The sequence below is a fragment of the Candoia aspera genome, chromosome 1 (assembly GCF_035149785.1).
Source record: "Candoia aspera isolate rCanAsp1 chromosome 1, rCanAsp1.hap2, whole genome shotgun sequence".
In the NCBI taxonomy this organism is placed as follows: domain Eukaryota; kingdom Metazoa; phylum Chordata; class Lepidosauria; order Squamata; family Boidae; genus Candoia; species Candoia aspera.
Window position 1 is genome coordinate 319,506,690 of NC_086153.1, and position 22,071 is coordinate 319,528,760.

The following is a 22,071-nucleotide window of genomic DNA, read 5'->3' on the forward strand; positions in this document are numbered from 1 at the left end:
TGGGGGCTATTCTTGCTTTAGGGGGCAAGCTAGAGGGGAGTTTTACAGAGAACACCTGCTGTTGGCCCCCCTCCCACCATACCTCCTAGTAGCTAGGAACCTGTAGCAGATGCTTCTTATCTGTGCAGGTAGAACATGCAGAAACCATTGGGGAAAGGTGGTGTCTAAGACATCCAGGACCTGAGCCATATGGTACTTTATATGCAGTGACAAGAGCTTGAATTGCACTTGAAAACCTACTAGTAACCAGTGCAGCTTACAAAGCTGAAGTGTAACATGGTAATATAATCACGGACCACTACACATGCAGCAGAGGTGTAACATGGCAGTATTGCCACTGATCACTAAGTTTGGGACCAGCTGAAGTTTCCAAGTGGTCTTCCAGGGGAGCCCCATGTAGAGCGCATTACAGTAATCTAATATAGAAATGAAAAACGCATGAACTTTTATGTTTGGTGCATCCTGTTCCAGGCAAGAATGCAACTGGCACACCAGATGAAGCTGTGCAAAAGCCCCCTGGCCACAGTCTCCATCGCTTTTTAAGCAGGAGCCGTGAGTCCAGGAACAGCCCTAGATTGTGAGCCTGCTCTTTTAAGGGGAGCAGGACTACATCAAGAGCCAAAAACAGTATATTCCATAATGCTTGGGTTGGGTTGAGTCTGAGCCTGTTTTTCTCCACCCAGATGTAGACCACCATGTGTCTAGATAAACCATATTCTCCAGAGTCCCCTGCAACTATAATCCCATCATTTCAACCCCTGAGAAAGGATAGGGTTAGTAATAAGACTGTAGCTGTCTAATTTTGCTGGATCCAAGCCTGGCCTCTTCAGGAAAAGACAGACCATGCCTCTTCAAAGATCAGAGCTCCTTCTCCCTCCCTTAATAAACTGCTGACCACAGCTGGGATCCAAACCCCAGGCTGCAGAGCTAAGGTTGCAGAGGACTTTACTTCCACAGGATCAAAATCTCCCAGGTAACTACACAAGATGTCACCTCTGTCATCTCAGTGGATTCTGTCCATCCAGCTTCCAACTCAGAGTGAATGTGAGAGATTTTATCCACGAAATGCTTGGCCAGATGATCACAACTTACACGGACTGGATCTTCCTTTCCATCCTTTCCCAAGGGGTCCAGGACACTCTGAACAGTGCAGTTGGCCAACATTCCGCAGACGCAATAAGGGAGGAAAAGTAATTATGCTTCGCTGCCCTTATCGCCACAGAGTAGGCTCGAATCTGGGCTCTTACTCGTGTCCGGTCACATTCGCTTCTTGTTTTTCACCAGCATCATTCTAGACGTCTCTTCACCTCCTTCATTTCCTGGAGCTCCTCAGTGAATCAAGGAGCTGTGAGGGGTTGATTGGGGGGGAGGGGGGGAAGAGGCTGCTCAGGGGTAAGGCTGTCGAGTGCCCTGGCCGCCAACGTATTCCAGAGGTCAACAAGGCGCTCAACAGAGTCGCCCTCCAGATCGCTGGGAAACTCCCCAAGCGTCATCAGGAAACCTTTAATGTAAAACACATAGATTTTTCTCACTGATTTGACACTATCTCTCCATCCCTCAAATTATTTTAATATGCTAAAATATTTGATTTAAGTTCTTGAACAACAAAGCAAAAAAAAAAAAAAACCAGTCCCAAAACTTTTATGTACTATTGGGCTTTTAAAAAATGATTTCACACAATGATGCTATTTTTCAGTGAAACTTCTCATCACTCATGGCCATCATGGTTGCTTAACTGCTTAAAGATTTTGATGAAAATTCTACTCCATTTAATCTTTATAGATAACTTTAACTATTCTATTTTAACTCAGGCAGGGTGAGCATTAGATTGGAACTCTTACCAACTTCAGACTACAAAGAATGATACAATATGCTTAACAGCTGCAGAAAGTATAATTATATCGGTCAATCATTGCAGCCATGTCTATTATGGTTATTTTAATCAAGCTGTTGGCCATTTTTTTCTGTAGACTGGGTTACTGGTAGCTCTGTGGGTTACCATCCCCCATCTCTCTTTGGCCCAACATGAAAATTGAGGGAGAAAGGGTTTGTTTCAAGTACCATTGTTCTATATGGCTGAACATTTGAAGCAACATGGAACAAATTGCCCCATTTAGTGCCAACATTAAACAAAATTCTAGAATATAAGATGTTTTGTTCTTAACTTAGAGCACTTTAAAATGCCATTTTAATCTCAGAACAGGTAAATGCAGCCTCGAGTGGAACTAAAACAGGCTAAAAGTATGGAGCATCCAAACAATGAGAGATTCTAGGGGGCATCTTATAACACAAGTGTTCTTCTGATGCTCTTGAAGCATTTACTTATACATTTCTTTCAGAGCATAAGGACAATTACCTTCCATGTGGCTGATTTTATATTCACAGTTCTTCCTCTACTAGTCAATGTACACTTCATTCTGAGGAAGAAACTCCGTTCTGTATTCTGTTCCTTTCCCTTTTTCACAGGACCTAATATAAACAAGCACAATGCAAATGAAAGTTACCACTTTATACAATGCTGAACGATAACGACTGAAACGCAAAAAAAGATAATACACTAGAAAATACTGCAAGGTTTAATTTGTGTTCAATTTCATCTATGACCTCTTTGACACAAGAAACAGTGACTGTATTTGCACAGAACTACTTATTACTTTCTGATGGCTGAAAGTGAAGAGGAACTGAGGAGCCTTATGATGAAGGTGAAAGAAGAAAGTGCAAAAGCTGGCTTGCAGCTAAACCTCAAAAAAACCAAGATTATGGCAACCAGCTTGATTGATAACTGGCAAATAGAGGGAGAAAATGTAGAAGCAGTGAAAGACTTTGTATTCCTAGGTGCAAAGATTACTGCAGATGCTGACTGCAGTCAGGAAATCAGAAGATGCTTAATCCTTGGGAGAAGAGCAATGACAAATTTCGATAAAATAGTTAAGAGCAGAGACATCACACTGACAACAAAGGTCCGCATAGTTAAAGCAATGGTGTTCCCCGTAGAGCTGGACCATAAGGAAGGCTGAGAGAAGGAAGATCGATGCTTTTGAACTGTGGTGTTGGAGGAAAATTCTGAGAGTGCCTTGGACTGCCAGAAGATCAAACCAGTCCATCCTCCAGGAAATCAAGCCAGACTGCTCACTTGAAGGAATGATATTAAAGGCAAAACTGAAATACTTTGGCCACATAATGAGAAGACAGGACACCCTGGAGAAGATGCTGATGCTAGGGAGAGTGGAAGGCAAAAGGAAGAGGGGCCGACCAAAGGCAAGATGGATGGATGATATTCTAGAGGTGACGGACTTGTCCCTGGGGGTGTCGACGACCAACAGGAAGCTCTGGCGTGGGCTGGTCCATGAAGTCACGAAGAGTCGGAAGCGACTAAATGAATAAACAACAACTTATTACTTTCTAGCTTTTCCCATTAATCATGTCCCTACTGCTATTGGTTTAGAGGGATGGGGTGATGTGAGATTAGAGTGTTGGGAGGAAAGCAGCAGTTTAGCACAGGGCGAGTCCAAGAATACATGCAACTGCACATCTGTATAGTATTTACCTAGTAACTTATTGTTTTGTTTTTAAATTATTTGCTATGGGACAACTATAGATCATGTACATTATTGTACATGTTGCATTCATTAAAAATCAGGGTGGGAAACAGGAGTTGGGGGTCAAAGCCTACACTATCATCACACCAAGGGAATCATTAGAGAAGGGCATACATATGATTTGGGTCAAAATTTCTACTTAATCCAAAGTATTCAAGTCAAGTCTATTTAGGACATCAACCAGCAAAACCCAATGTGTTTTATATTTTAATTTTTAAATCCCAACTCAGAATTCAGCTTACAATAACCACCCCAAAATAGAAGTTATAATTTTCACAAATTTAAAATTTCATAGACTATATTTGGGGAGATTTGTTACAAATTAATTAACATGATTTATGGGATTGCTTAACAACATTAATCAAGCACATACTAAAGGAGACGCCATCTGGCCTCAAAGCAAAACCCTGAATGTCTGTCTCTTGTCGAGTTCTTGGTGTTCTCTGCGCTTGCTTTTTTCTTTCAGATGTTTCATTACCAGGCTAGATATCACCATCAGCACACCTGAGGGAGTGACGCTTATTGGCCATTTATATACAGTAACTTCTCCTACCAGCATTAATTGGATACAGTATTATTTTTTTCTTGATTGCTCTTTGAATGGGATAATATTTCTTCCTTGATTGTTCCTTATTTGGTGCTGGCTACTTATTTGGTGCTGATTGCTGCTTATCTAGGTGCTGTTTAATAGGTATGTGATCATGAAGGATGTGCCTGGGCTATCTGTCCCTTTCCTTAATCTTTGGTCGCTTCCTTTTTTGAATGGTTTATAATCTTATCTCAATGTGTCTGTTCATAGCTGATTTGTCGGAGTGCCAAGCTTCTAGGAATCCTCTTGCATTTTTGGACCAGGCTTAATCTAAAATCCATGCAGTTTCCCAACTGAACTTATGTTTGAACTTGTCCATGCATTGTGAAATTAAAGAGTTTTATCATGTCTTCCGACTGCCAACTGATGTTAATGCTAATCTCCTACTTAAATAGTGTTTTTCAAAGTCCTTGCACTGTATGCTATAAACAACTCCTTTGTTTGGCTTCTTTGGTTGTTGGGTTTGCTTGGGATGTTTTGAATACATTTGTTTGGTTTATGGACTACAATGATGTCAAGCAGTTGTAGCAACCTGCTGGTAGTTTCTGAGATGTTTTTCACCTACAGCAAGATTATCCTATTCATGGGTTGTGCGGGCTATGTTGTGATTGTATGCGTAGACACTATAGACTATCTATAAAACAAATTCTAAACATGGATACCCATGCAACTTAATCAAAAAGTGTCTTAATCAAAAAGTGTCTGGCACCAGATAAACAGGAACGATCAAGGAAGAAACAATACCCCGATCAAGGCTAGTAGGACAAGCAACCATATATAAAAAGCCAGCAAATTTCACTCCCCATGCACTGATGTTACCCAGCCTGATAATGAAATGTCTGCAAGAAGAAAAACAACCTCAGAGAACACCAATAACCCAACAATTCAACCTTAAGCTACATATATTCTCCACTATTTTTTCTCTTACCATTTCGATGGATGAGCATTTCTCTCAACTCTTCATGATCACACGGATGAGTGAAATCAAACACACTGTGTCCTGTCAACTCAAACTGTGGAAGGAAAAAAAAAGCTCCATCTAGCACAGTACATTTACAGCAGAAAAATCACTGGTTATAATCCTAGTTCACCGCCTTGTTCAAAGTCAGTAGGAATTCTCTATGCCAATGATGCAGCCACATTCTCTCTAACTCAAGTTGGCCCCAGAAGAAATCAACAGGCCCTAGCAGATTACCACAGGGAAAAAGGCTCACAATAAACTATTCTAAATCCAAAGTGATAGAATTCTTGAAGGGATTGAGATACCACAAACACCAATGGAAGACAAACAATAATCCCATAGACCAGGTTTCATCCTTCAAATATTATGGCATAGTGTTCCAACCTTCAGGAATCTGGCACAAACGAATCTATTTCTGATAAGGCTAATAACATATTGGGCTTCTTTTATACCAAAAGAGGCAAGAACATACGTGCAGCCATAAAACTCTTTAATGCTAAATTTCTCAGATGTTATATGGCTCCCAGGTGTGTGCATACAACTTAAAGCCCTAAAATATCATCCAGTCCAGATTCCTAAGAGCACTGTTCTGAGTACCTTGCTGCATCTTGGATGCAGCACCCCATTTAGGAACTGGAATGATTCCACTAGAATACAGGGCTCACACATGCCGGTTTTATTTGTGACTCAAACTTCACCTGTCTAGTGATTCCCTGGTTGCAAAAATCCTTCTCGATAAACTTCTTTGGAGTTACTAAGAGCTAGAGCAATCTGGCAGTGAGTGTTTGGCACAGCTTGCCAAGTAGAGCAGGGCAAATTAAGTCATTAACACTGGCAACATATAAATAGGAAACCTTTCATGCCAGCAAATTATCTATTCAATATTACCTACCCAAAGCACTGGAGAACTTTTTCCTTAGCCTGCTTTAATATCTTGCACTCTACCATTTTGGAGGGAAGGTATAATAATACCCATTTTGCAGAGCAAATCTGCCCCAGCGACCTAGAGGAAACTGAAACTTTTTTAGATTTTTTATCCCACCTTTATAATTTCTTTATAAATAACTCAAGGCTGTGAACATACCTAATACTCCTCTCTCCTCCTATTTTCCCCACAACAACCACCCTGTGAGGTGAGTTGGGCTGAGAGAGAATGACTGGCCCGAAGTCACCCAGCCAGCTTTCATGCCTAAGGCAGGACTAGAACTCTCAGTCTCCTGGTTTCTAGCTTGGTGCCTGAACCACTAGACCAAACTAACACATTTATATCTTACATGTGCTTTCTACAGAAATGTGACCCTATTGTTATAACTCCACTTATTAATAGTAGTGTCACCAGTTCTGAAAATGATTTCATTTGCTTCTTACTGCTGGACAGGCATCCTTACATCCCTAGGAGCACTGCATAATTTCTTTCAGCTGCCATTACTCTACAAAGGAAACTTTTAATCTTCAGGACCCCACTAGCATACAATTCTATTATTAAAATATATTTCATGTTTTATGTCCTCTGTTGAATTTCACCAGTCACTGACCCTAACATTAGGTAGGTAGGTAGGAAGGTAGGTATATACACACACACACACAGTGTAGAGATACATACTTGCTTAGCAACTTGGTACTTATAAAGTAAGCATTTTAGTTTCTTATTCACATTGTAGTTTTATAATTCATTTAATTAGTTTTAATGATTAGTATTTAGATTCCTTAGTATTTTGTTATCTGCATTTATAGTATTACGGTAAATGATTTTATTTACTTCTTTGTCTATGCTTTTTAATTTGAAAATTGTAACCTCTTGTAATAGCCACACAAAATGATAGTTGTCTATAACCAAGTTAATAGTAACAGTTTTTACCATCTGTGAGTGTTATTGCAGTTTAGTGGCCTAGGTATTGGACTATGGGTGACCCAGGTTCAAATCCACCATCAGCCACTGAAGCTGACAAGGCAACTTGTGGCTAATCGTTTTCTCCCATGGTTGTTGCAGTGAGAAAAAAACTGAAGGCAGGAGGGCTATGCACAGTTTTGAGCTCCTAGAGGAATGGTTACAAATCTAACCAATAAATGAATAAAAATAAATCACATTCAACACGGTGAAGATAATGGTTGATATCATACCTGAGTGAGCCCCATACACTTGTTCACATTTTCAGATGTATAGATCATGTCACCATCTTCAGAGAGAACCATAACAAATCCATCAAGAGCTTTTAAGTAAAAACAATTCAACTGTGTCTCCATTTCAGCTTCTGCCTCCAGGTCATCTAGAAGAATCAGTAGGTATTGAATGCCTGCCACCCATCACTTTGCAAAACAGTGTATCAACAGCCATAAACCAAAACCAGAGGAAAAATCAAACATGCAAGTTAACTGAGGCCACACAGATGTTGCCCTGGGAATCTTTCGATGCTGTTTTATAATATTCTATCCTGAAGATTCATCAGGCAGGATTCCTCTAACAAGAACCTTATTCACATTGTAGTTTTATAATCCATTTAATTAATTTTAGTAATATTTAGATTCCTTAGTATTTTGTTATCTGCATTTATAGTATTACAATGAATCATTTTATTTACTTCTATGTCCATCACCCAGGTTTTTCCTGATAAACGGTTGGAAAGAGGGATATAATGCCCTTTCTGCCCCAATGTATTGCTGGGTACACAATAGTTTGCCCCTCTACCGAAGTTCTTCAGCTTCAATCTTCATCTAACTATTGAGCTTCGAAGTCTGGAGGAAGCGTGACTGCTCATCAATGCTAGGACTATGCTTGTCATGCTGAGCGGTTTTAGTGAAGCCTTCAATCAAGTATTAAATGCTAATAAGCAATGTATATGAAATTTGATCTTTGTTCCAAGAGATATAACTTTTATTATACATTCTAGAGTTTTGTGAATGCAAACTTCAATACCAGCAAGTCCTTTCTCTTGAAGCAGTAACAGTATTGGAAATAATGGGTAAAGAGCTTCTGAAATGAAAAATAAGTCCCTTGGTTTTCCCCTTCTAATGCTAAGAAATGATTTCTTGAGATTGGGGAGATAAAAAGAAGCTGCTGGGAAGTGACGTAGTTTCAGATCATAGCACCACAGATAGCAAAGTATTTATTCACTGGCTATTGAAAACTTGAGTTTTCATCCATCTGCAAGAACAATACTTACCTGCATCAAGCAGCTTTCTCATGCGCAGGTAGCTGATTGTAAGCCTCATAACAGAGGCTTTATCAAGATGCGCGCTCACGTGATGGGGAAGAGGCAACTGGTGAGCAAGTTCATAGAACACTTCTGATTCCTTACTCCTCCGACACCTGGCAGCATCTCTAGACTTCTCTTTTCTACGTTCTGAGCTAATCCTACAAAAATAAACACAATATCTAAATCCATATACATGACTGAAAAATATAATGTATCAACTGACTGAAAATGAGCTCTTAAGAGTACTTAATCAAGATTCACAAATCAACACTCGCAGCAAATGCAGATTTCTGTATTCATCTTCATGCCTTTACGTTCCACACAAATTAATTATACTGTCAGCTATCAAAATCTATCAATGGTTTGTGATTTAAAAAAAAACAAGTTAAACCCTGAAATATTAAAACCAGCAACAAAAACCTTGTTTTGAAATGTGCATTTTTAGAGCCTTTTAAAAGCCAAGAAAAAGATCAGTCCACCCAGTTCATTCCAAAGACATGAGTTCGTTACAGAGAAGACCCAATAAGCTCACTGTATCAGGAGGTGAATCTTATTAGATCACTTCAGTGAGCAGGGTGATCCAAACCATACAGAACTTTAAAGGTAATAACTAAAGTTTCTAAATGCAAAGGCAGTTCTTTGTTGAGACTATTTTTTGTAGTCAAACCTTGAGGTTACCAGTAGCACTGATAACATCATTTTCTTCCAAAAAGTGTAAGAGTTGGCCTATAAGAACCGAAAGTGATATAAAGGCTCTTGGCTGTAGTTTCAGTCTTGAAAATTAGAGTGTGATCATGACTCAAAGCATCCATAAATCATGCACCTACTCCTTCTGGAAGAGTGAAATCTCACTCGTAACTGGGACACCTACCACATTCTCTGAAATTGTAATTCACTACAATAAGCACCTATGTCTTGTCTGGATTCAGTCTTAAATTATCCTTCACTCAACTCACTATCATCTTCAGACAAGAAAGTATATACATTGAATATTCGTATGCAGTCTCTTAACAAGTAATTGAGTACAAAACCGAAGCTTACACAATTCTTGAAGAATTATTTTCCATCAATAGTATATTGTAACATCTCTCTCTTGATCTTACATACAACAATTCAAAAATAGTTGTTGTCCTCCATATCCAAGTTCAATGTCTATGAAAGGATCATTTCAGTAAATTCTCTTTGATTTCTGAGGAAACTGTCAAACAACTATAAATAGCCTCCTTAGGCTGGAGCCTGTAAGCAACTGGGTCAGGAAAAACAAGCTCAGGCTAAACCTCAGCAAGATAGAGATGCTGTTTGTAAATATTTTGATTAACTGAAACATTCATCCTTAGACTGGAATAACTATGGTGCAGGTCCAGAGGTTAATATGAGGAGACTGAGATCATTAATACTTTATGTAGGTGATATTCCCTGCTCACTTAAAAAGTTGTGGTGAGGCCCTTGCTTAAGGAATTGAGCCTGGGCAATCTTAATGACTACTGGCCAAGGTTCTATTTCCCATATTTAGCCAACCATATCTTAATTCTTTTCAGACCAGGTGTAGACCTAGATTTGGCACAGAAATAGCTGTAGTCACCCTAATGGATCATCTATACTGGGAGAAATGGGGAATGCAATCCCATTAATACCTCTCGCTTTCTCAGCAGCTTTTGATATCACTGAGTATGGTATCTTGTTGGTGGGTTTGAGGAAGCTGGGATTGGAGGTGCTGTGATGGTTCTGCCGTTTTCTACTAATTGACAAGAAAACAAGTGAACTTAAAAAATAATATCAACTTCATTAAATTACTTTAAGTTCCTATAGAAATGGATTACTTGCTTAGGCACCTCAACTGATACTTCCAAAACCTCTAACAGATGTGATACTTCAGAAGCAGCAATAGCATTAATGACAAAATTGTTCAAATAACCAAATTAACTTGAATAAATTTGAATAAACTTGAATAACAGTCAAGAAGTACTCTGAGGTAAATCAAACTACTTTTTTTAATTGTATAAAGGTTTTTAAAAAACTGCTTCATCAGAACTGAATTGGTTCCAAGTAAAAATATTATGAGACTTCTAATTCATCTCCCCAAACCAGCCCAGGTTTACATAAAGGCCTTCACATCCAGGTACCATTCAGCAGAACTTTGGGTCACTGCCCTTCCATCACAGACAATTATTACAACCATCTCCTGTTTTCCTTCCCTGCTTTGTTCTGCCATCCCAGAAAAGACCCAGATGATCAAGTCCTGTTCTTCCTTCTGTTTTCCAAGCCTGGCTCTGTTCCATCGGAGAGCTCAAGAGACCAGTGGTGCTACCACCATTTCATTCCCTGCTATCCTACTGTTCTTGCTTGCTGTCTTTACACTTAGCATAAGCAATGATCTCTGCGATCCTTCTTTACCCTCCTAGATCTTCTAAATGCCAGCATAGCTTCTCTTCAAAGGTCCTTGTGCTACCTTATCCCAAGCCAATGTTTTTCCGTCTGCTGCTTGACTAGAAATTACGGCTGCCACATTGCTCCTTTGACCCTGTCAGCTGCAGCACTGAAGGAAAGCATGTTTGTCTTTTCTTAGACTCTTCTATGCTTGCCTCAGATTTCATTTAACTACCTTTCTTGTCTTGAGATCCTTTTTTCTTTTCTCCTTCTTTATAAATTCTTTTTTGCTTTTCAATTCAATTGGTATTTCTGTTGATTCCATCAATGGTTCTTTTCCTTCTACTGCTTTGTCTCTTTTTTATTTCAATAACACTTAACAAGCTGAGTATTTTACCATCAGATTAACTCTGACCTCCAGGTCTTTTTCAAGGAGTCTCTTCCACACGGGATAGTTTGCTCCGTAATCCTTCCTATTATGTGGCCCAGAAAAAAAATCAAAGGTGTACTAGTATGAAAAAATCATCTAGAGAGGCCAGGAAAGGAGTTAAGACCCAACCCATCACACTGGTCAAATTGATGGAGTACAGTATAAACCTTTATTTTAGTTGCTAATACTTTAAATTCACTAGGAAGAATAAAAAAATGTTCAGGGTTTGGAGGTTTAAGAATGCAACATATTTAAGAAATAGGTATTGATCAACTGCATCCATTATATTCTTTTGAAGATTATGTATCTTTTCCAATATTTTGCAACAGTTAAATTACAGTCACTGACAGGTAAGTTTACTTCATTATGTAAAGAGAGATTTTTTTAAAAGTCTTGAAATCAACACTGTTAAATCTCCAAGAGACTGAAATAAATACCTTTTGCTGCTATTTTGTGTACTGCTTATCCCAAGTCTAAGAAAAAAAGAACACAGCAGACCTTGAGATACTTACTGCTAGCCATTCTATAGACTTTAACTTATCTATAGCAAGGATTTAGAGAAGAAGAGTGAATTAAGAGTCTGGTTAAAGCCACTGTCAGTTGTTTAATAGAATTTGTCATCAAATAATCCAATTTGTTCTGCTATATTTATTTTTAAAATAATCACTCAAAACCAGGCATTACTTTTTTTTCAGGAAACTTAGCCTGCTGACAATTTTAAAAACTAGATATTGACATAAACGTTTTAGATACAATGAGGAGGAAATTAAAAAAAACTATTTTCAACATTTCTTTCCATATATAGGGCTAATGTATTAGCTAGATATTTAAAACACTCTTAAACATTTTATTGTTTTATGTGTTGACGTATGTGATTATAAACCATGTTGAAATCAACTTACACGGCATGGCATTTATGTTTTTGAATCAAATATTAACCTCCATTTGTGGCCTCAATAAGTATTAAGTGAATTTACAAAGCAAACAAAGTAAAATACAGTTGAAATGAAATGTTAAATGTTAACTAAAAATATATATTCTCCATATTTAAAAAAGAGTTTTGATTCATTTTTAAGATGTATTTTAAAAACTTCCTGTCTTCTACAACGTAACTATTGTTGAATAACACTACTGAACAATACATACAGGTAATCCTCGACTTACAACCATTAATTCAGCGACTGTTCGAAGTTACAGCGGCACTGAACAAAGGGACTTACCCCAAAGTTACAGCCACTGCAGTGCCCCCACAGTCACGCAATCGAAATTTGGGTGCTTGGCAGCCTGCCGCACTTACTGCAGGGGCGCTTGAACTCCCCACACCTACCTATTTCCCCTCCTTTTGGCCCCCCTGTACTGTGTGGCTCCTGCCACCCTAGCTGACCTTCACGGTCTTCTTGCTCCCCTGCTGCTGATGTGGCAGGCCCACCCTGGCCCTTTGAGAGGCAGTGGCTGGCCGTGCTTTCTTCCCAAGGTTGCCCACAGAGACCTGGGGAAGATGGCCTCATGGATGGCCTCACGTGGCCAGCCACTGCCTCACAAAGTTCTATCAACCGCCTAAAAAGTCTAATAAAAAAGCCTTATCTTGCTTTGTTCCAAGAACACTTCTTCTATTTACTTGCTAGCTTCCTGTTTATTGTATTGCAACCACTGCTAACTCTCAGATGATTTACATGAAAAAGAGCTTTTAGATATTGCCCAAAAGGTGAATTCTTTTTACAGGCAAGTGAGTCCCCTTTCCCTTAAGAAGGTGATCAAGTCCAGGGGAAATAAGTACCTAGAGAGAAAAGGTAGAAAGGGAGGTTGCAAGCTATCCAAGTTTTTATTGAATAGATTATTAAATGTTCTCTATGTTCCTGGTAAGCAATTGCAAATATGCCAATTCTTCTTGACCTCTCAATGGCTTTTGATACTACAGTATAATTCTTGGTATTTCATTGGAATGGAAGTAGGCAAAGACACACTGATTTCTTTTTCCTTTCAGAGTTCACTTCAGAAATAAGCATTGGGGAGTTTCTGTACAACTCAAGGCACTGGTACTCTATCTTGATCTTCATAATTTTTAACAGAAAGCTGCCAGTTGAAGTAATCAGGAAGACTGGAGTGAAGTGACACCAATCTATTAACAACATTAATTCTCTCACTCTATCATCTGAGTCAGGCAATGCTGTGCAGGAGTTGCTTGGATGTCTGGACAAAGACTGAACAAGAGTCAAAATTAAATCTTCACAAAAAGGCATTATACAGATTTTGTTAAGCACTACATTTTGGTCTATCAAATTTTAAATGTTCAAGATCTCCTTGAACCAACCTGCCTTCACCCCTTTACAAGGAAAGCTTCTGTGGAAAAAAGGTGGATAACTTTCTATATGGTAACAACTTTTCTACAGAATATCTTTCTTACTGAACTTCTACCATCACTGGCACTACTATCATTCAGCATCAGTTTAAAATCACACCTTGACTGAACTTGAACATTAAGCAGCATCAAGCCCAGTTACCACTTGGATGGAAGACGACTAGGCAATTCCAATGTTGTAAGTTAGACTGGAAAGTTAAAACAAACACCACCCCTGAAAAAAGCAATGATAAATCACTTCCATAATGTTGCTCACAAAATTATACAGACGTGTAATCATCAAGAGTCAAACTCAACTGAGCAACTTACTTTTTATATTATAACAAGCCTTGTTTTTCATGCAGATTGCAAACTACCATGATACTCTCAGACAGGAGTTGGACTTGGCAACCGTTTGAGGCATCACGTAACAACAGACAATCTTATATAATTGTGGAGGCACCAGGGTCACTAATTTTTTTAAAAATTGACAATCCCATCAACATGATAGCAATCAAGTCCAGTATTTAAGTTGGGGGTTTCATGGAAACAATCTAAGCACAATTATGTATTTAATATGTAACTAACCACAGAAAAATATAGTAACAGCTGTCATGCAAAATGAGGAAACAGATTTTTCTTATGAAGATTATTTCTAGCTTAATTTTATTAGGTTCTTTCCTGTGGCTTCAAAAAAAACAACAACATCATCAATACTGTAATTCAGCACTTGCTTATTCTCCTCTTATAATTGCTTCCAGGGAACCATCTACATCCACCTGGAGATAGGGATTTAAAAGAATAACTACTATAGCAATTATTTTTCTTTCTGAACACAGAAAGTACTACTAATTTTCAGTTGACAAAAGTCAAGAAGGCACAAAATAAAGGCTTCTGAAAGCAGGCATGCTATTTGTATTATAGTATATTAATCCAGCTTCTTTTGACTAGACACTCACACTCACTGTAATTTAAGAGTATAACAAGAAGTATTATATTCAAGCTAAATAAAATAAACAGATTTCTAAACATTCTACATACAATACTCCTTGCTAATATAAAGATGTTCATGTTTGCCTTCTAAAATAAATTTTAAATGTCTCACTGAAGTCCTCCAAATAGCTGATACCAATGGTTCCTACAGTTACCAATCAGTAGTAAGTGGGCAGCTCTCTCTGTTTCCTACTTCAATGGATTTTCTGTAGGAACAAAAGATATACAGAAGAAGAGGTAACAAAATACAGGAATTCCTGTAAAAGTATGTGAATGAGGCAGAAGGAATGTACAACAAAAATTACCCACGTTTTCCTTGGAAGAGATCTCTTTAAAGATACCATATTGTAGTATGTCAGTCTGTTTTTTCAACTTCCAGTCTAGACTACAATCCTGAGATTTCCTGGTAGTCTCCCATCCAAGTACTAGCACGGTCCAAACCTACTTAGCTTTTTGAAATCAGCCAAGCTTAACTTGGTGCTGCTAGGCATGAGGGAAGAAAAATGCACTTAAATCTGCAGTGTCCTCTTTTTCCTCTGCAAATTCACCTTTTAAGAAACAAAACAGGATATATTGACACAGCTGTTTTTAAAAGGCTTTACTTCTTATTATGCCTCCCATTCTTTTCTCCAGGAATAATTGTTAATGATTCCCAACATTGCCATCATGATGGACAATTCTCTTTTTCATTCTAGATGGAAAGATCTGAAGTGGAATCTTATTTCACAGAACTTCTTTTGAATCTTGAGTTGAGAAAAATGCCCTGCTTTGCCAAATAACTGTTATAAAATTTGTGGAAATGTTTACTTTCGTTCTGCTGAAGATGAAGTATGTTCCTTTGACTTTACTCTGAATGTTCTTCCTAACTATAGCACATATTAAATGTTGAACCAAAATGAGAAGGGACTTTTCACAAAGCCTCAGATTAGTATTCCTCCCATCCATTCTGCAATTTTTGGACAAAAGGGGTATTGAACAAAAAAAATGATATATGAAAATTATATTATATATACAATTTATAATCAAGTGAGCTATTCATAGTATGACACATACACCACAGCAAAACCCAACCTTGGAAAATGGCCACAATTTTACAAGACCTCTTCCCTCTGGTTCTACAGCTGTTCTGAAAGAAACTTCTTGCACACTTTTTCAGAACTTCCCCACCCCCCGTGCAAAAGTCTTGCCACAATCACAATGCAGATCATTGATATCTACAGGTTCACATCTTTAGATCAAGTTCAACATGTTGAGTATAAACAGACTTTTCCTATACAAAAATCAGAAGAGCAGAATGAGCTAAAGGTGTGCACAGCAAATTAGGAAATTCACAGTTGAAATCTCATGAATTTACGTTGGTAACCACATGTGAAGTACAGTCTATTCTCAGACTAACTCTTCATTTTAACACTTATTTATACAGTTCATTGAAACTAGGGCTACCAGATCTGGGCTGCAAAAAAACAGATGACCACAACATGTCAGGAAAGAGATATACAGTATTCTTAACTCTGTGCTGCCATCTAGTGGACATGTGGATTTATACAGCCCAGATCTGGTAGTCTTACTGAAGCAGGAAGTAGTGATGATGGTTTAAAATGGATCTGGAGAAATTCATGAAAGACAGAAGGGGTATTAACTATTCTTATTAACTCCAATGTTTCTATGAAACCCTCAAGTTGTAAGACAATATACCATAGAACATCAGCCACTGTGGAACAGAAAGAAGGCTTCTTTCTTTGATGTTCTTTGTAGACATCTAGTTAGACACTGTGGGACACTAGATACTGGATTATATAGTCTTTTGGTCTGATCCAAAAGAGCTGAGATTATGCCTGGAACATGAGACTAGTTGTTATGGACTTTACCTTACAATAAATACCTTGCAGTTCAATATTTAAAAAAATAAATAAATCCTAAGATTATGGCAATAGCCTTGACAGAACTAGTCATCTAAGGCCTTGTCCAATCCAGTCATCTAAAGAAGGCTTGATCTTTCCTCTTGCTAGGTATATGGGTATAGACCAAGCAAACAGGGGAGAGCATAGAATACTCTCCACATCCTGGAAATTGAGGGCATGATACTGAGTAAAAACAATAAAATTCCAATATGCTTCCAGTACTTAATTGATTGAGCCATTTATAACTATACAGTATTTTAATGTTTTTTGTACTGTATTTTTCTTTATATTTTTTGTTGCTATGCTGTTCCCCATCCAGAATCCATCAGGATTGTAGCTGGCTATAAATATTGTTAAATAAATAAATCCAATGCAGATAGGCATAGAAGTTAAAGTGAACTTTATCTTCCTAGGCTCCAAAATTTACAGGGTCGGGGACTGTAGCCATGACTAGTTAAAATGCTCCTGTCCCACCAACAAGAGTACCACCTTATGGGACCTAAGAGGCATACCTTGTCCATCGTTGCCCCTGCCCTTTGGAACAGCATTCTGCTCTGAAGTCCATATGGCCTTGGCCACACTGGCCTTTAGGATAATTTTTAAAACTCGGCTGTTCCAGTAGGCAGGGCAATTTGTGAACAAAAATTCATATCTGCTGTTTTATTTTTCCTGTATCACCCAACACAGCATTGTGATTATTAATGGTTCCTGTTTTGTTTTTACGATGTGTTTTCAAACTTGTTTTGTGCCACTTTGAGTCGTTTGCAATTAGGCAGCCTTACGAATTGAATTAAATAAATAGACAATTGCTGCTTGAGAGAAAGATGGTGACAGATCTAGACAAAATAGTAAAACACAGAGACATTGCATTAAAAACAAAATTATACATAATGAAGACCCTGGTTTTCCCCATTTGTAGCATCTGGATCACCAGAAAGACTGAATGCAGAAAAAATGACACTTTTCAATTGTGGTGCTGGAGAAAATTACTGAGAGTACTTTGGACCACAGGAAGAACAAATAATTCAACTAGGTGAAATAAAGCCAGACTGCCCACTGGAAGCACTAATAAAAAAGCTAAAGCTTAAATATTTTGGATATAATGCAAAGGCAAGAGTCATTTGAAACTATTTTCAGGATTGGAAAAATTTAGGGCAATAAAAAATAGGGTTGACAGAAGATAATGTGGCTACATGTTATCACTGATGACAAAAGCATTTCTACGAAGTTCAGACCAGTTTTGTTCACAAAGTTGTGGCTGTTGCAGCATCCCCGAGGTCACGTGATCTTGTTTTCCAACACTCCCTGCTAGCCTCCTGCAAGTAAAGTCAGTGGAGAAGCCGGTAGAAAGTCAGAAGTCGCTCCCACTCCTACTGCTTTTTTGCTTGCCAGTGGTCATTCTGTTTATTTGTTTAGGTAAGTAAATACTGACTTATTATTGAAGTTCATTTGCCACTGCAATTATTTTTCTGATATATACTCTTCTTAGATGGTCACAGAACCATCCAGCATTGGGGGGGAAAAATGGTCAGCCTAAAATTTAATGTTCATTCTGGTCACATCAGACTGCACTACCTTTCTCTCAAAGGATGACCCAACTGATCATAGGGTTGTCTAGTTATTTATTAAATGTACTCCCAGCGACTCTGGGCAGTTTACAAATTATTTAGAACATGAAAAACAAGACATTAAAAATGACAAGAAACAAAACAAAAAAAGGGGGGTAAAGATGGCAGGATAATAAAACCAGGTGGGAGAAAAGAAAAAGAAAACAACCTAGGTTAAAAGGAGACTTCAGTCATCCTTACCAAAGGCATGGGCAAAGAACTGTTCCTGAATTGTAAACCCCCAAATAATTTAAAATTGATTGTGCTGCCTGGGACTCTTGGAAGTTACAGTACGGCAATTTCTGGAAAGCAATGATCACTGCCCTATATAGTTTTAATGATTATCAAATACTTTTTGAACACTGAAACAATACTATTTACATCTATGGTAATAGGTATTAGTGTCCACAATTTAAAAGTTTCTAGTCAATCCTTTCAGGGTATTTGGTGGATATTAATCCAATGTGGCTGGCAGGTATCATTGGATTCCTCCTTGTCTTGCAACTCCCATCCCCATCCCAGACTCACAAACCATAAATCTGATCCAACAAGCTTGTAGACTTTCTAGAATAGTTTGGGCATGACACTTCAGATTGTAGGTGACTAATGCAAGAGAAGCTCCTGTTGTGGCCCAGTGTATAAATAAAGGACAAATGCAGTATGGACCTCTGTAACCACCCAGCCTGTTTCAGTGAGCAAATGGAGAAAGCCATAGCACTGCCATATGAACTATGTCCAAATTAATTCAAATATGCTTAAGCCTGATTTTATTCAGGGTTGAATAAAAAGAAACAAAATTTATTTGGCCAAATGAAAGAAATATATTCATTTACAAAATGTAAGAAGGTAAGTTAGGGATTGTTTCAAATCTGAAACTTCCTCTTTTAAACTAGAAATTAGCATTTAGATGTGTTTTGAAGAAAACTTCCCAAATGTTCAAAACAGCCTTTTTTGCACTTGAAACAGCAGTTTCACACTAGAAATGGGAGCAGTTTGAATTCAATGTTGCATACCCCTTTGCAACAATTAAAAAGGTCAGAACTGCCTAAAAATCCCCATAAAATTACTTGACTTACATAGATCTGCACAAATTATTATAAAACAAGAAAGCAGAACAGAATGTGATGATGCACTCATACTTCTGTCATACCAGAGATAAACATGTGCATTTTGTAATTCATTTCTGGAAACAGACAAAAGCTGGAAAAAGCAGGCAAGGGGAGGGATGTCCAAAGTTTCTGCAGAAAAAAATTCCACTAAGTTTGGGAATTTCAAAGTTATATGTTTGTTTTACAGATGATTGTTCTTAAAAATGTGAGAGAAACAGGTATTTCATGGCTTTCCCTACTGGTTCTAATGGCTGGGAAAGAAGAGAAGGGAGAGGCTTAATTTGCAAAACAAGGAGGAAAGCATCCTTGTTTTTCCTTTTAGCCCCCATGTGGCCAGTGCCACATGGAAGACTTCCCACTGTGAAACGGAACAGCCAGGAAGTAGCCAGAAGCAGTTCCACACTGCTTGATTCTGACTTTTCAATGGTCATCTCTGATGATCTGATTGTGAAAAGGACTTGATCTGCTAATTCCCTTCTCAGACCTGAGTCACAATTCCTAATGGGGGGGGGGGGGGAGAGGAGGGAAAGCATATCATATCATTATAAAGAAGCTACTGATGGCAGCAAAAAAAACAACAACCCGTGAAGTGTAAGTATTGCAAGCAAGAATATGCTAACAATGCTGTGAGAATGAAGCAGCATTAAATGTATTGCAGAACATGTCCTGAAAGATTACAAACCATTTCCAGAAAATCAAAAGGAGGAAAACAAAGTGATTGAAGCCCAATAGTCTGAGAGAAGCCTACCTCTGGAAACCCATATAAGCATACTATTTTCGACTAGATTTGTTTTTTTTTAAAAATCTTTCTGCCTTCACCAAGCAATGGCCAGAGGCACCCTAAGTGACTTACAAAAAATACTGAAAGCAGATGAAAAATTGGCTAGATAATCAAATTACCTCTCAGATCACAAACCAGAGCTGAGTGTCCTGACTGACAACAGCATTTTCTGTCCATAATTTAGAGACTCAGACTTGAAACAGAGAGATTATATAAAAGTCTATGATCCCATATAAATTCTACAGATCCTGATAATGACATTTCAATAGAAGAGAGTAAACCAGTGGATTGTTATGGCCTATTTTCAAGTAGCTTTCCTTGATGTACCAAATATATATTGTCTTATTGCCTACTGTCCAACATTCCTCGCAACATTCCAATGCAAATATCTTTTTCTATACATCAAAGCTTTAAATTTATTTGAATATACTATTCAAACCGCCAAAATGGCTACATTTAATCTAATTGTATATATGAAGTTTCATGTATATATTGACACTAGCTTGAGAGGTCCCTCCATCTTTTGGTAGGAGTCTGGGAACTGATTCATGCATGAGATTCCAATGAAACCTCAGCAAAGGACTGAGCTTAATGTCATAAAGCCAAGCAAGAAAGTGCAGCTGCCACTGAATTAAGTCCTCTAGGGATCTGAGATGTGCTGAGGAGGCTGGTGCACAGTAGACAAGATAGGCAGGGGAATCAGGAAGTAGGAGATTTTGAAACAATAGCAATACTGGAAAAATCAGGAGAAAATAGGAAGAAGAGAAAAAAAAAGAATGGGCATAACCCACTGGGTTCAGCAGACACTACGAATACACATGTTGAGAGGGACATGTTGTGTTTGAACTTAGGAATGTCTTTCATGGAAAAAGCTCAGTTTAACGCTTCCTGCATTATGTTTTTAGACATAACAGTTAGGAGAAAGATTGTGCCACAAAACCAATATAGGTTACACAAAGAACTAGGTCAATAGGACTTGGACAACTTCCTACAGACTTGGAACTCTGTCAAGAGAACTAATGATTTCAGAACTGTTGAACAGAGAAACTGGAATTGAAAACAAGGTTGTATTCCTAGTGTGAACCATTTATGATGTAAAATAGTAGTCCGTAAGTTGTCTTAGCTGTCCTTTCAGATGGAAATTATATCGTGAATCATAGGTCCCCATGCATATGTATCCTTGGCATCCATCCAGTTCCCCGCTTAACTGATTTTTCAAAAACTGAAAATGAAAAGCTGGTAGGATAGCCTCCAGCGTTATTTTTATTTCCAAGAATGCCTCTGAACCTGACAGAAGCCTTCACAGAAAATAAAAATGGCAAAGTATACCAGAATATGATATGAAATATCCTGGGGAACCAGAAGTAAAACAAAACAATTAGGAGACTCTTGTATTAATTTGCAGCCAATACACTGCCATACTAAATTATTATAAATATGTATAATTATAAATTAATAATTACAATTATAATTACATTATATTATTACAGTATATTTTATATTACTATTTTATCCTTAATTTAAGTTACATTGTACAAATCAAATCAAATAATTTATTTTATTTGTATAATGTAACTTAAATTAAGGAATACCTCTTCGCACAACTGATCAATTTTCAAGAGATCATGTGAGTTAATTCACCCAACCTTCTGGTTTTCAAAATGCAAAAAGCATTGCAGGCACTCACTTTCAGTCTATTTTCATACTTCTGTCTTACAACTAATGTCATCAAAAGAAAAAAAATCTCAAGAAGTAAAGCTCTGTAGGTAATTGCACATTCTATACTTCTGCAAAACTGTAACATTCATAGACAGATAAGATCTGGAAAAAAAATAATCAAAGAATGTGATGCTAGTGGGGAATTTTCTGCTGCTGCTAGTTTGTAACTCTTCAACAATAGTGGTTTTCCAATTCCTGTGATCTTAATATCATTAAATGAAAAGCAACAATTGTACTCAAGCCCTCTTTATACAAATGTGTCTTAAACTGCAAATGCTTTTGGATCAAGAAACATTTGCTGCAAATTTCTAGCATCACAGCATAAAACATCAGTAGACCGGTGATCATGTAAACTCTTTTGAAAGGCACTGACTCCATCAATATTTTAATTACATGAGGCCTTAGATGTATTTCCCTATTTCCTTAACTAACACTCTAGCTAAAGAGAAAAATAAATTTATATAAAAATATGTAAAATGTCAT

The 22,071-nt window shown here is 37.8% G+C and overlaps 1 protein-coding gene across 1 annotated transcript in view; it reads right to left on the bottom strand.

Moving 5' to 3' along the window:
- Positions 1 to 22,071, bottom strand: part of HIF1A (hypoxia inducible factor 1 subunit alpha) — a 51,412-nt gene that overhangs the window by 16,719 nt on the left and 12,622 nt on the right. The window contains exons 2-5 of the mRNA XM_063290443.1: positions 8,311 to 8,501; positions 7,271 to 7,416; positions 5,117 to 5,201; positions 2,357 to 2,469 (exon numbers count right to left, since the gene is read on the bottom strand). Coding sequence (XP_063146513.1) covers positions 2,357 to 2,469; positions 5,117 to 5,201; positions 7,271 to 7,416; positions 8,311 to 8,501 — 535 coding nt within the window. The remainder of the gene's footprint in view (positions 1 to 2,356; positions 2,470 to 5,116; positions 5,202 to 7,270; positions 7,417 to 8,310; positions 8,502 to 22,071) is intronic.